General features: G+C 41.4%; 1 protein-coding gene across 1 annotated transcript; it reads right to left on the bottom strand.

Annotated features, from left to right (window-relative positions):
- Positions 1-195: 195 nt before the first annotated feature.
- cdan1 (codanin 1) lies at positions 196-12,593 on the bottom strand. The gene is made up of 28 exons (XM_088002892.1): positions 12,481-12,593; positions 11,429-12,117; positions 11,141-11,347; positions 10,804-10,994; positions 10,454-10,570; positions 10,282-10,360; positions 10,023-10,143; positions 9,569-9,678; positions 9,375-9,464; positions 8,744-8,819; positions 8,431-8,636; positions 7,996-8,128; positions 7,769-7,912; positions 7,442-7,608; positions 6,604-6,685; positions 5,955-6,044; positions 5,792-5,846; positions 5,323-5,459; positions 5,098-5,201; positions 4,610-4,759; positions 4,036-4,099; positions 3,789-3,867; positions 3,372-3,592; positions 2,306-2,413; positions 2,140-2,203; positions 1,835-2,037; positions 1,123-1,230; positions 196-982 (listed from the first exon to the last, which is right to left on the bottom strand). The coding sequence occupies exons 1-28, from the start codon at positions 12,556-12,558 to the stop codon at positions 860-862; spliced, it is 3,996 nt and encodes a 1,331-aa protein (XP_087859018.1). The 5' UTR covers positions 12,559-12,593; the 3' UTR covers positions 196-859.
- Between the last annotated feature and the right edge of the window lie 757 nt (positions 12,594-13,350).

The raw sequence follows: 13,350 nt of genomic DNA, 5'->3' as shown, positions 1-13,350 counted from the left end.
GTTTCATAAATGGATAGATTGAAGCCAGAAAACGCCAATATTTTCTCATAACCCATTTTCCTTTTCCCATATCTCTAAAATGCTTAAATCAAATCCCACACTACTCCAGTCTGTGTGTAAGCTCAGCAGTTATGAAACTTTATTTTTTTTTATTCCCGATCTGACTGAAAGCAAAAAGAAAGCATAGACACCTAATTACAGCTGCTGCACACTGGAATACATCTTTATTCATATTTTTTTCATTCTGTGCCAACATTAAACCTTTCAGTTTAAAAGATTCTCGGAATACATCGCCGGCCGTTCAACATGAACAATAGCAATCACAAACGCTGGGTAAATGCATTCATGAAATTAACTCGTAACCACTAGTTATGTGGTCAAAGGCAATACGTGAAAGTGCTAGGCTACTTACTGTCTCAAACTGCATTTGCATTTAAAAACCTGTAATATTTGTACTTTTCAGCTTGACCTGATATCCTTCAGATTTCTTTTTTTTAAACAATCATCTAAGTTGCAAAACTCTTTTGTGTGATAAAATAATCATCTTTGTTTACCATTACTATTCTTGGTCTAGTATTAGTCCCAGAGACATAAAAGTCCGATTAAGCTTCATCTGATGGTGTCCTTCTAAAATTTTAAATGAAAAATTGCGCGTTTCATCAAAACTGGCGTTAACTCACAGGGATTTCTGTTTGTTACTTGAATCTTCGCATATAATTTCATAAGGTGACATGTTAAAAGGCTAAAGTGGAAACAAGAAAAAAATTACGGTCTTGGAGAAAACATGCACGGACTTGGCATAAGACACTGTGGTGAAAGCATACAAGTTGTTTGTGGACTATACTGCGTGTTATTGTTGTCAGGTTGCTCCCTCTATTGTCTGGTGCGAGACCTGCAGCATGTCTAAGCACGATTGCATCTCGGCAAGAGGCAGCGAGAGCTTTATGCTCTGCGACTGCAGCTGGAAGTTCTCGATCAGCTCCTGAAACGAAGCAGGAGAGAGAGAGAGAGACAAGTGATGAAGAAATGCGTAAATTGGTCAAAAAGGTCAAAATCTATAGGAAAGAAAGGCTTCCAAAGGAATCTTTGATTTAAAAAAAAAAAAGAACAATGAACTCTCACCGCTGGCAAGGTCAGGTCTGTTAGCTTCCTCCAATACGATTTGACTTCTTCCTCGTTCAATATTCCTTTGTCGACCAGCTTTCTAATGAGGAACAGGTAGTTCTTCTTCTAAAAAGACAAACAAAGTGCACTTCCAATTAACAAACCTCCAAAAAATACAACTAAAAAATCTAAGGCAGATATGATAAATCACACAAATTACTGGAATATACTGGAAAATCTGTGATAGAGTTTGGGACAGGGATTTATAATGAAAATTTGACAACGATCCAATATTTAATTAAAGCATCTTCATTCATTAGAGCAAAAAATAATAATAATAATAAAGGAAAACTTAATTGAATTTAAAATCAGCAAGTAAGAAAGCAAGCTTGTGTCCCCATTTCATCTGACCACATTGAGAATACGCTGTGGTCATTCAGTTGATGGATGCGAATCAACATTATCCCAACTGGACGTTCGAAGAGTTGCATATCTATTTAAAAGAATATGTTTGAATGTAAGTATAGAGGACACACTCAGCTTCTTGAAAAGGTTTCATTGATTAAACCTGAGCAAAACACTCTATGCTAAGAGCTTAACATCTCTACGTTATAAGAACTCTCTAAAGGCAATATAAATATTTTAACAGAGCCAAATGTTACACTCTGAAACAGCTTTAAAAAAAAAAAAAGCTATGAGTCCGCAGCGTTTAAATCAGTGTCTAACATACCTCTGTGTCGCTGGCCTTTAGCACAGCGGCCACTGTGAGCGGGGTGAAGAGCTGATGGAGCGGGGCAGAGGAGCAGCAGCCTCTCTCCCACAGCTCGGCAAGCTGCTCCAGAACGTCTGACACCGAGGGCTCCGACCCGGCGCCGGGATCCACAGCAACCCCGCCACGCCGTGACGAAGAACGCACCGGCAGCTCTCCAGACACTAAGCGCACACAAACGGCAGCAAACGCAGAAATATGTTACGCAGTGCAGATTATGCCTCCACGGATAAAGCCCCCTTTGGTTGCTGCTTCAACTCTCTCACCCAGTTTGCAGGCGAGCAGCACGGTACAGTTCTGAAGCATCTGCTCCGACACGGCCGTTAGGAACTGAGTCGAGAAAAGTGGAAAGAAAAACATTAAAAAAAACGAGTGAGGGTCTTCGTACAGCACGGTTGTTTTGGTTACACGTTTGTTTCTCCTCTCCTCTACCTTTCTGCACTCTAATGTGTTCGCCACTCTTTGAAGAAGTGTTGTGAGCTGCGGGCCGGTCGGCAGCTCCTTGTCCGCTCTGGGTCCCGCCGCGACGCTCAGCATCTCCTGAATCGGGAACAAGCTCCGGGTGACTGCCGGATCTTCATTTTTACATCAGAGTCAAACAAGCCGCTCACACAACGGGTCTTTATAAAGATAAAGAGGTCAGAATTTGGTGACGTTTCAAGGTTTAAAGCAAGTAATCAATCGGTGTTTTAGGGAAGTATTTTAGTTATCAATTAATTGATGAACCTACCGATTATTCTGATGATTAATCAATAAAAAAATTGTCACTTTCTGCAAATATTCTATCTACTTTTAATGCAATATTAAAAATACATTAAAAAATGAAAATAATTCAGCTACTGTTTTAAATAAAAAAAGAACATTTTTATTGCCTAAAATGGAACAACATAGCATATTTCCAGTGCACTCCCCATCATTTGTCTCAAAACATGCATCTGCAGCAAAAACAGAACATTTTTAACAATACTTTTATGCTAATATGTATATTTTGGATTGCCGATTACTAATTGAACAGCAAAACATGTATAATACGAAACTTTACTTTTATTTTTTGTAACATAATTCAAACTGGTTAAAGTTAAAACTGCAGCACTTAAGGAGTTTTGGGTAGAACACATTTACAGACAGGTTTTTTTTTATCTTAGATGCTAAATGTATATACTTTTGTACAATTTTGGCTTAATTACTGCTCTGAACATGTTCTTTCAGCAATTTTCTTTTCTTTTTTTTAATCTGTATACCCCAGTTAATGATTAATTAATTACAAAATCAGTTGACGATTATTTCAATAAATGATTCATCACTATTAATTCGATTAATAGTCGCATCAGCTCTAAGTTATTTCCAAATTTAAAGTGACTTGATCCGCCACGTGAAATCCCAACAAAACACAAAGTTAGTTGTCGTATCATGTCAAAAGGAACAAATTTGCGTCTCAGGGTGTAAAAACCTTTGAGAAGCCGACGAGAAGCGTCATGCGGAAAGACAAAAGATGCACCTTAATCTCGATGAGGACGTCTGAGGGGAGGGAAGCGTTGTGTTTGCAAAGCGGAGGGCAGGACATCGCTCTCTCTTGTTTCTTCCTGGGAGTATTCATCTGGCCCTGCCTGACCAGCTCAACCACAGCGCTGTCCGCGTCCACAGAGTCCGGAGCCAATGGACCGCAAAGAGCCTTTTTCACGCGGTCATACCTGCTCTTCCACTCCCGCCTGATCAGTGCTTTAAAAAGAAAAAAGGGGAAAAAAACGAGGGCAGGGTTGGATTTTAATTAGGAAATCCAACCAGTTTAGATGTAAAATAGATGCCCAGAGATTTTACTAATTTAAAAAAAACTTTATAAAAGTGGATGTGGAGGCAGATATGCGGAACGCTACAATCTGAAGCAATTCGCACTCAATTTTAACTGAGCCATTACCTGTGATGTTGGCAGAAAGCCAGATGCAGGCTTTCTCGGCAGCCAGGCGTTTGGTGATGTTTTCGGACGTAGTCAGGACCTGTCAATGTTCGGATGTTCACAAATATTGAAAACTACCACAATAAATGTTCATCCATCCATGTGAATAAAACATGCTGCGTGCTCTTTCACTTTTCTTTTCTTTTTTTTTTTTTTTCCATTTTCACAATTTGGAGAAGAAAAAAATAAAAATAATTTCAGCAATTACCGGTGGCGTGGTTTCAACAGGGAGGAGTATACGTATGGCGTCGGGGCTCTTCTCATCGCAAAATCTGTTTTTAAAAAGTAAAACAAAAATGGAAACGCATAACCACAAATGCACGATGCCAGCGATGCGACACAAAATACTGAAGTTGAGCTCCAGAGTCCTGTTCTTGCAACAGTTGGTGGTGTGGAAATAAAAAGATGAAATGAAACCAAAGCTCATATTTGCATCCTTTAACTGAAGCGAACTGCTTTCAGAGAAGTTGCAAAGGATACAAATATCCTCACTTTTTCCAGACAGAAATAAAAAAAAATTACAGAAACTGTATGCTTCCTTAACACTGTTAAAAAGATAAGATAGAGACTAGTTTCTGGCCGGTACTGGTCGTGACCTACCAATAACAAAAGCTAAATATTAACAATAACTCAATAAAAACACAGTTTAAGGCTCTGCAGACTTATAGTTTTATAGTTTACATCACAAAAGCCTGCCACTTTAACAAGAGTTTTGACACTAATTACAGAAAAACGATCAAGCATCAGCGTCCAGCCCCACTCAGTAAAACACGCCGCTGTACCTGGTGGCTTTTGCAAGAGCTTCCAAGCCAACGTCACACAGCTGAGCACATATGGAGTCGTTGAGCTTCGAAGAATTTGCGTTTGACGACTGCAGTCCGTCTCTCAGCATCTTCTCTCCTCTCTGAACCAACTCTTGCACTAATGTAGCCCTGTGAAACATTAACAAAATACAGGAAAAAGACGATTTTTTTTTTTTATTATTTTTTTTAATCTACAGTTAAAATAGGGAACACGTTTAGAAACGAGGGCAGCCTGTAAGTGCCGGTGATGTTGGAGACCAATGAGCGTTCTTTAGCCTCTTAGGTAGGCAACAAACCACCTTCACGGGTCGATTAATCGCTAAATTCAGTCGATACCGATTTGAAATGACGATGATGATGTGCCAGAGGACGTGTCAGAGCAAAATAAAGGATCATCAAAGCTAAACTGACTCTGGCATCGAACGACTTCACTGATATTGAGTATCTATCGGACCAGTAATACTAACTTTATGTGCTTGACAGCGTTGGATCCGACCCTCTCGGCCACAAACTCCACTGTGCGGCGCAGCGACGGAGGCTGGTTGTGGAAGAAGGCCTGTTCCAGGTCCACCTGTCACATCCAGGCATTTCGTTCAAACACTCAGAAGCAAATTTGTGCTTTTTCTTATTTCTTTTTCTTTTTTTTTTTTTTTAAATGTGCATGCACAGAATCTCCTTTGCAGCTGATTCACCTGCAGTTTCTGCTGCGATCGGTTGGCGGTCGGCGTGCCCTTGAGCTCGGCAGAAGTGGGGGTAATCTTGCGGATAATTCCTCCGCTCTTGGCCGCGCTGCCCGACACGAAAGCTGCCAGGAGCTTACGAAACTCACCTGAACAGGCAGAAACAAGGCAGAACATTAATCCACTCCTGTAACGTTGAGATGTTACGCTCCCTCGGCTCACTTCAGGACCAAATTCAACTCCAAATTCCTCTTTATTCTATTAAAAGTTGCTGCTGTGAAATATAAAGTAGCTTGTGAAAAAGGAGGGGAGCTGTTCCAAATTATGTCATAACTTAGAACCGAATGAAGGAGAAAACCTGCAGCTTCTTGTTTTATTTCACTGAATTTTACTTTGGGGTATCACAGTAAAAAGGGTTTGAATACAAATAGCTTATTTGCATGAATGCTCTATTAAGAGTGACTTGTACACTTGCACTTACCAAGAAATGGACAACATGTATAAAGAAGTTGCTGATCGACCAGCGGAATGCAGTCCTGTGAAATAAAATTAAAAGTAACCATTTAAACACGACTGTGAACTTTTTTTGTTGTTGTTGTTCTTGTTGTTATATTGGATAAAAGCTGAATTAAATTTCTCCTCACAAGTCCAGCAGAACCTGTAGCGCTGCCCTCGTCCTTGACTAGCGCAGTAAACTCACTGGTGAAGAAAATGTCCTCAGGAATCACTGGGATCTACACAAGTTAGAGGTGAAAGTTTAACCGAGTTATTCAGCAGGAAAAAAAAAAGAGAAGAGAAAGAAGAAAATTGCGAAAAAATAAATAAACTTGTGCAGGGAAAGGATATATACTTTTCAACCATTAATAACTCCAGAGCCATGTGTGCCAAGACTGGTGTAAGGAATGTATAAATGAATTATTAATAAAGTGACATTTTAGTCTTTTAAATGCAAATATGTGCGTTTTTTATGTAGTTTTCAAGGGAGTCTTACACATTCCTCTTTTGGTTTTTCTTAAAAGCTAGAAAACAAGAATAAAATTGTTTTTCTTTCATCTATGATTTTTTTAAGCTAATTTGTTTCATGTAGCTTTTTTAGCTCTCATGGTTGTAAAGGCAAAGTGATGGAGAATAAGTCTGAGCACACCGACAATATATACCTGCACCGTTTTCTCTTTGCACGGTTATCTAAATCTGGAACACACCTAAAACCGAATTTCATGCCGTTCCAGATTACGTGGAAACCTTTCGGAATGACAAACGTGCTCTTTTGTGGTGAAGCACGTTGCAGCTCACCTGGAAGAGCCATCCCAACACCGACACCAGCAGCAGCTTGTTTAGGTAACACATTTCTTCGTGTCGGTTCAGCTGCAGCCGCCTACAAGCGGGGTAAAAAAATCAAAACAAAAAAAAAAAAAAAACAGAATTCAAGTTTTCAGTTTCAATTTTTTTCCAGACATTTTTTTTTTTTAGATTTTAATAACATTAGGCATTATTATATGTCATGAAGCAACACATAACCATGCTGAAGATGACTTCCAGTTCAGCAGTGAGGTGAAGGATTATTTCAAAGCTTATTTTTGGCATCTGGAACCACTGAGAACATCTGTATGTCAAAATCGGACACGTTTACAGCAGTAAAATCCAGAGTGGATTATCCTCAACTAGATTCAGTGCGTTCAAATTAAAGCTTGTGATCTGTGATGCTTTCATTAGGAGCGAAGCAGAATGCCACGTGACGACTGCAATCTAAATCAGGCCCAGTTTACGAGTCACAAGTCCCTTTTAACAAGCCTGATCTAAGTTTTAGGTAACAAATATTCACCCTTTTTTAAAATGATTTAATGATGAAAGAAAATCTGTGGGTTCTGTTAAAAACTAGACAATCAAAACAACCACTTATGATGCCATTTTGATATAAAGAAACTCACTATTTTCAGAAATTCTGATTATTTTTCTGCAAATAATGGGAAAAAAAGAGTAAAGACTTAAAACTCAAATTTGTATTTAAAAAAAAAATAAAAATCACAGCAGATCCGTGCTTTAACAGTCAAAAAACTTTAACAGCCCATTTTTATTGAGGGTATCCTTTTAATTGGTCCACAAAACCAGTTAAACCTGAGGAGAATCAGACCTGTACAGCAGAAGCAGTGTCCCCAGAGCCACCCTGTAGCAGGGAAGCAAAGGTCCGATGAAGTCCAACATGGAGAGGAACTCCACCAGCCAGGGAACGGTCAGAATGGTGCGCCGCCTCCTCATGCTGTTACTCAACACAGCACAAACGTCCAGCACCTGAACACTCTGTGGAGGGAAAACATGTTCATTTTTCCCCTGAAATCCATAGCAACAGAAAACAAAAGGTAAACATTTGAGTTAAAACTACTTAAAGGAGGCAAAAAAAACAAACAAACAAAAAAAAAGTCTCATTAACGTTGAAAATTACAGGCATGATTTTCACGACCTTGCTGCGTAAGGCTACAGATGCTTCCTGTATTTCTCTGGAGGGTTTCTCCGATGTTTGGTACGGGAGGAAGGAGATGAATCCCAGGAACTTTGCCAGCAGACGAGCGAGGAGCAGCACAGAGGAAAACCGCTGCTTCTCGTCCTGAAAAGAGAGCCGAGTGCAGGGTGGGAACATTCTGCAAGAAGCACCACGTGTTTGTAAAAGAAAGCTCATGAATGGAATACCTGTTGCTCCATATCGCCGTCCTCTTCCTCCTCTCCCTCCCCAACGGACGCAGACGGACGCAGGATGGACACCTCGTCCAGATGGAGGAGCTGCTGGCACAGGCTGTCCTGGAGGTGCTGGTTCATCTGGCAGCTGAGAGCCAAGACAGGCAATTAGGGAAAAAAAATATGTTCTTATTTCGTTGTCTTAGTCGAATTTGACCATTATTACAATTCAAATGTGACGAAAACAAGAGTAAAGACTTAAAACTTAATGTTTTGTAATTTGTCATGGTTTTTTTTTATTTTTATTATTATTATTATTATTCGTTCACCCATTATTCCATACAGGCCTAATCGTCTTGGAGTTGCCTTTTAATGTGAAATTTGCTAGGGTTTTTATTATTATTATTATTATTATTATTTTTAAATTGACTGTGGTGTTTGCTTCCTCACCAGCTGGCCGTCTGTATGAAGTCCCTGAAGAACTCCTGGTGACCAGGAAAGGACGGAGGAGGACAGGGGCCGACAACTCTGTGAGGCTGAATGAGACGCTCCTCCAGGCGCTTGAGACGACCCAGGCTGTCGGCTCCCAGCATGCCCAGCAGGTCAGCGTCGGTTGTATCTACTGACAGGGTGCTCGTACGGGGGCCTTTGCACATCTGCGATAGGGACAGATTTAAGAGCTTAGTGGCGCCGTAGGAAGTTAGCTAGAAAGAAGATGAGGTGGAAGACGACTAAAAAGTTTTTTATGAGGCGTCGGCCCTACCTGAACAAGCTGTTTCAGAAACAGACGAGCAAAGTGAGAGTGATTTCCGGCAGAAGTCAGTTGGCTCATCATTCCTCTAAAGAAGAAGCGCAGACATAGTTACCATGGGACGCGATTTTTAAAGCCTGATTAATGGTGACGGTCCATTTACGGCACGATTTTGGACTAAACTCAACTCCTGGTGCCCGAGGCTGCTACGCGGTCTGATTTTCTGCGAGTTGTGCAGATAAATTTAAAATATAACGGCTTTTTTCCTGTGTACGGCTTACAAAATTGTATTAAAGGCTAGCCACAATCTGGTGAATCATCAACAAGTCTAATCAAAACCAAGAGAAAACATGCTGTAGTCATTAGCTTAGCACTTAGAAAGAGAGACACAAGTGTACTCTGAATGTCATTGGTGTGCAAGCTTAGTAGGATGTATTAACGATGAAATGGAGAGTGTTACTTTATTGGGTTTTAAATCTACTGAGTTTTGACATATATTCAAGCTATTTGTATAAATGCCTTACTGACTTGACTAGTAGCAGGGACCAGAAAAAAATAAAATAAAAACAGATGAAGACGTTCCTAATAATTGGATTTGATTCACTGAAAGACCATAAGGAACCCAATAATTGACTGGACTCACCTGATTTTGGTTCCAAGTGCGGCATCAAAGTTCCAGCCCGGCTCCTTATGCAGGTCCTCCCATTCTCGAAGCGCTTCGTAAAAAATGTCTCTGAGAGGAAGGAAAAATCAGAGTCTGGACATTTTAAACTGGGCTTACAAAATAACTAAAAACATTTTTTATTTTTTTTTTTTTTTTAAAAAGCTGGGATGTACCTCTGTTTCTTAAAGGTGTGGAAGGCCTTGTCGCTTCCGAAATTGGAGCGATTGTCAGTAGCAGGCTGGAACGGGACTGAGTGGATAAAGGTTGACGCTGAGGGAGAGAGCTGGAACAGACACATAAAGTATGACGTAATTAAAATCGTGAGCTTTGAGATATGCTCGTTGGACATATTTCACTCTAAGACCATTCGTCAAAAACAATTTTATTTTCTTTCAATATTTTCTCTCCGTTACTCCCCGCCCCCTTTATTGGGTTAGGAAATCTGCTTGTCTTAAGCACAGGATCAGAATCCCACCACTTTATAAAGACGGTCCTGAATGGAAAACATATTTATACAACATAAAGAGTCCCGTTCGTATTTTTTTTACGCGTGGGTGAAACAGCGCCGAATCTTAAGGATACAATTTAATATGGCCACGCCCAGCAGCTGTTCAGTACGTGTCTTACCTTGGCTGTGCTTCTGTTCTGAGCCTGAGAGAGGCGGTCTTTAAGATCTGGAGAGAAAGAGGCGACCCGTTCGTTCTCCGCCAGCAGACGTAAGGTGCACTTGTCCAAATGAGCGACCAACCTGTAGAAATTAAATGAAAAAAAAAAAAGCAAACATTTCGAAGCTCTGTATTTAGACGTGAATCAGTCTTGATAGGTATGTTTGATGTAAAGGCTTAAGTAGATAATAACACATTGAAAAACAAAAATAAACACTCACTGAAATTGATTCTCCAAAACTTTGACCGCAAAGTACACACAATTGTGTACTTGTCTCAGGTAGCATCTTTCCAGGACATCTTCAAAAACAAAACAAAAAAAAATAATTGTTTAATAATTTTTCAAGCATTCAACATTCGGTTCATCTCTGTATCAATAGGTCTAGTTCCCACCTGAATTTACCGAACACAAACTCAACTGCTCTTCATCGTTATGTGTGTGAAGAGACCGGGATGTTAACAACTGCATCACAAAGAAAAGCTCCAGGTAAACGTTTGGCACGAGGTTTTCTGTGAAGACATAAACAAAATAAGTAAATAAATACATTTAAAAACTTCTATTTGTTTTATCTTGCATAACAGCATTCTTAGCATTGGTCAACTTACTTTAATTCCTTTTAATCAGTTAAGCTACATATCCTTTGAAAACACCAGTATATTGCTTAATAATAAATGCAGAGAAAATTTTCCAGCAGTACCAATCCGAACGCTTAGCTCATTACTACCACCCTGTGGTCATTTACCTGAAATGCAGGTGCAGTACAGCTCAGCCAAAACATCTAGGTCTGAGGAGAAGGTGACTCTGCTGGGTTCAGGACACATCGTCTGGGGGTCAGGGGTCACTTTGGATTCTGCCCCACTTCCTGTCTTGGTGGGAGTACAGGGATCCAAAGAGAAGGGAGAGAGGGAGGCGGCCTGCTGGGCAAGCTTTGTCCTACAAACAGTTATAATGAGACGAAATAGGAAAAAGTTCACATGGTGTGCCAACCTTTGCAGTACTGCTACAATAGGATGGTCAGACGTCAAAGGAACAAAACATGCCTACTTTATCGTTTGCATTTGAAAACCTCATGAGCTTACTTTTCCCTTTTGAGTAATTCTCTCTCTTCCTTCAGGCTCATAGGACTCCCTACTGCTGTCAATCCCAATCCCTCAAGTGGCTCCGCTCCCAGCGGAGGGCTGGAAGCCTTCTGGAGAGGTGTGGATGTGAAGCACGTCTTTGGCTTAGAGTGAGGCCGGTCTGCGCTGACCGGCGTCGGGTTTATTCTTCTGGACGGCTTGGACGTCCTGGAAAGGTAACAGAAGCTGTGAGACATATTCAAACCTAAACGATGGTTTTAAGTTTTCGGGAGAAGTGTTTTAACTCACCCGGAGGAAACGGGACACGACCCGACCGGAGGGAAGTCTTCCAAGTTGTTGAAGTTGAGATGAGCTGGAGTCGAAGGTGAAACCTGCTCGCTCATCCTGCCATGCCCTCCGCCTCTTGCTGATCGCCTCCCACCAGCCTCATCGCTCTGAGGGCCTCCACGCCCGCCTCCGTGTCTTGTTTGGCCTCCGACCGGCGTGCTGCCAGCACTCTTCTTGCGCCCTTTGTGTGTCTGGGAGCTGGTGCTGCTCTGCAACTCCGGGGGAGAAACCATGTAGTCACCGAGGCAAACCTTCTGGGCATGCTTGCGCTCAGAGCCCGACGGTCTTGAGGCAGGACTCCACCCTGTAGACCAGGGGGGGCTGCAGAAGGCACTGACTCCACTTACTCCTGACTGACCAACAGCATCCGACTCACTTCCAGGTGACGCAGAGGTGGCGGGAGAGAACAGCTGCACGCGACTGGCACCGCGAGATCCAAGTCCACTCCCTGCAGACCTGCACGATGTCTTGTCAGAGAAGCCTTGAGTCTGTGCTGGGGGTCTGGGGCAGCTAGGGGTCTTGGCTGGTGTGGCAGGACCATTAGTCAGAGCGTCGCTGCTCTGCTCTCGCAGGAAGTTTAAGAGGAAAGGGACAAACTCTTGTTTCTGAATGGCCAGCTGAGGCTCACTGAACGACAGCTTTTCACCCCCCTGTTGACGAGAGAGAAAGACGAAACTAACTGTAAACAACTTTACCTGACTTAGCTCGCGATACCCCAGCTAACATTTGTTTACCTTCGTGTTTGCCCCTATTCACAAGTAAATACAGCAATACCGAGAGGAGCGGGTAGGATTCGCTTCGTCTTACTGTGAAGAGTTTCTTTGAAGCAAATGGAAGAAGAGAACATCTTGGCTGGGGTATCCGCACCAAAGCTATAGAGACTAGCTAGCTCCGCAGCTAAAAGTTTTGTTTACAATAACTTGCGGGCTGTGACATCTCATACGGCGCCCCATGTTACGACATAAGCGAAGCCAGCGTTGCTACGATGCAGGTATTAACTGTTTCAGACCTACCTGAACGCTTTTCAGCCAGTCAACAACCTTATCCACGTCCACTTTCCGCAACAAAACAGATTCCAAAAGAGCCGCCATTCTGGGCTGCGCTGCTGAGGGACACAAGAAGGAGGCGGGGTCGCAGTGCGCGCAGGCGTACTGTCAAAGTGGAGGCTCGACAGCCGTAGACGTATAAGAGTAGACGCTGCACTGTGTTTGTTGTGATACGTGAGTAGGGTCGCCATGTTGTGATAGGCAAGTTTATATTTGAGAGGAATAACTGAATTAAAACAAGATTTTACGAATAAAAGAAATACAGAAATTTAGTTATATTAATCCAGATTAACTTTTATTCTCTATTTTAGATAGTGTGAGTTAATAATCCTCATAACGAGGATTCGTTTGCTTATTTGTTCGTTTACAAAAATATCACTAAAATATCGCGACAACGCTGACGTAAGATTCGTGTCTTTGTGTACCATCTAGAGTTCTATTTCTATACTTCAGGCCCTAATATGTTCCTATGGCTTCCGTAGTTTCGAGGTAGAGACGGAACTGCACGTAAAGCTGCAAAACCCTAAAAATAACAAAAATAGAAGTAAAATATGGTTATTTTACGAAAGAATTGTAACGAAAAACATTTTTAAAAGTTTACTTTATTTTTTTTTTATACATTTTGTTTTTCAGAATGAAATACCAAATGTTTACATTCGTTTAAAAAGAGAAACGTTTTTAGTTTTAAACTTTTTAAAAATGCATTATGGGCCCATCCCGGGCCTGCTTCTGATCAGGGTCGCGCAGTTTTCGCTTGATGTACAGCTGCAAAACGAAAGGTCCAATTCAATCCGTTTCCTTTTTCTGCTCAGTCGAATTTCACAGTCCATTGATTCA

Source organism: Poecilia mexicana, unplaced genomic scaffold (assembly GCF_051168715.1).
Source record: "Poecilia mexicana isolate PSO_F unplaced genomic scaffold, ASM5116871v1 scaffold_22, whole genome shotgun sequence".
In the NCBI taxonomy this organism is placed as follows: domain Eukaryota; kingdom Metazoa; phylum Chordata; class Actinopteri; order Cyprinodontiformes; family Poeciliidae; genus Poecilia; species Poecilia mexicana.
This window is presented reverse-complemented; position numbering and strand designations above follow the sequence as displayed.

Coding starts and splice junctions, on each gene's coding strand:
- cdan1 (XM_088002892.1), bottom strand. CDS start 12,558: ATGGCGGCTCTTTTGGAATCTGTTTTGTTGCGGAAAGTGGACGTGGAT. Junction 10,995..11,140: donor GAATTACTCAAAAGGGAAAA/GTAAGCTCATGA, acceptor AACTGTTTGTAG/GACAAAGCTTGCCCAGCAGG. Junction 10,571..10,803: donor GTACTGCACCTGCATTTCAG/GTAAATGACCAC, acceptor ATGTCTTCACAG/AAAACCTCGTGCCAAACGTT.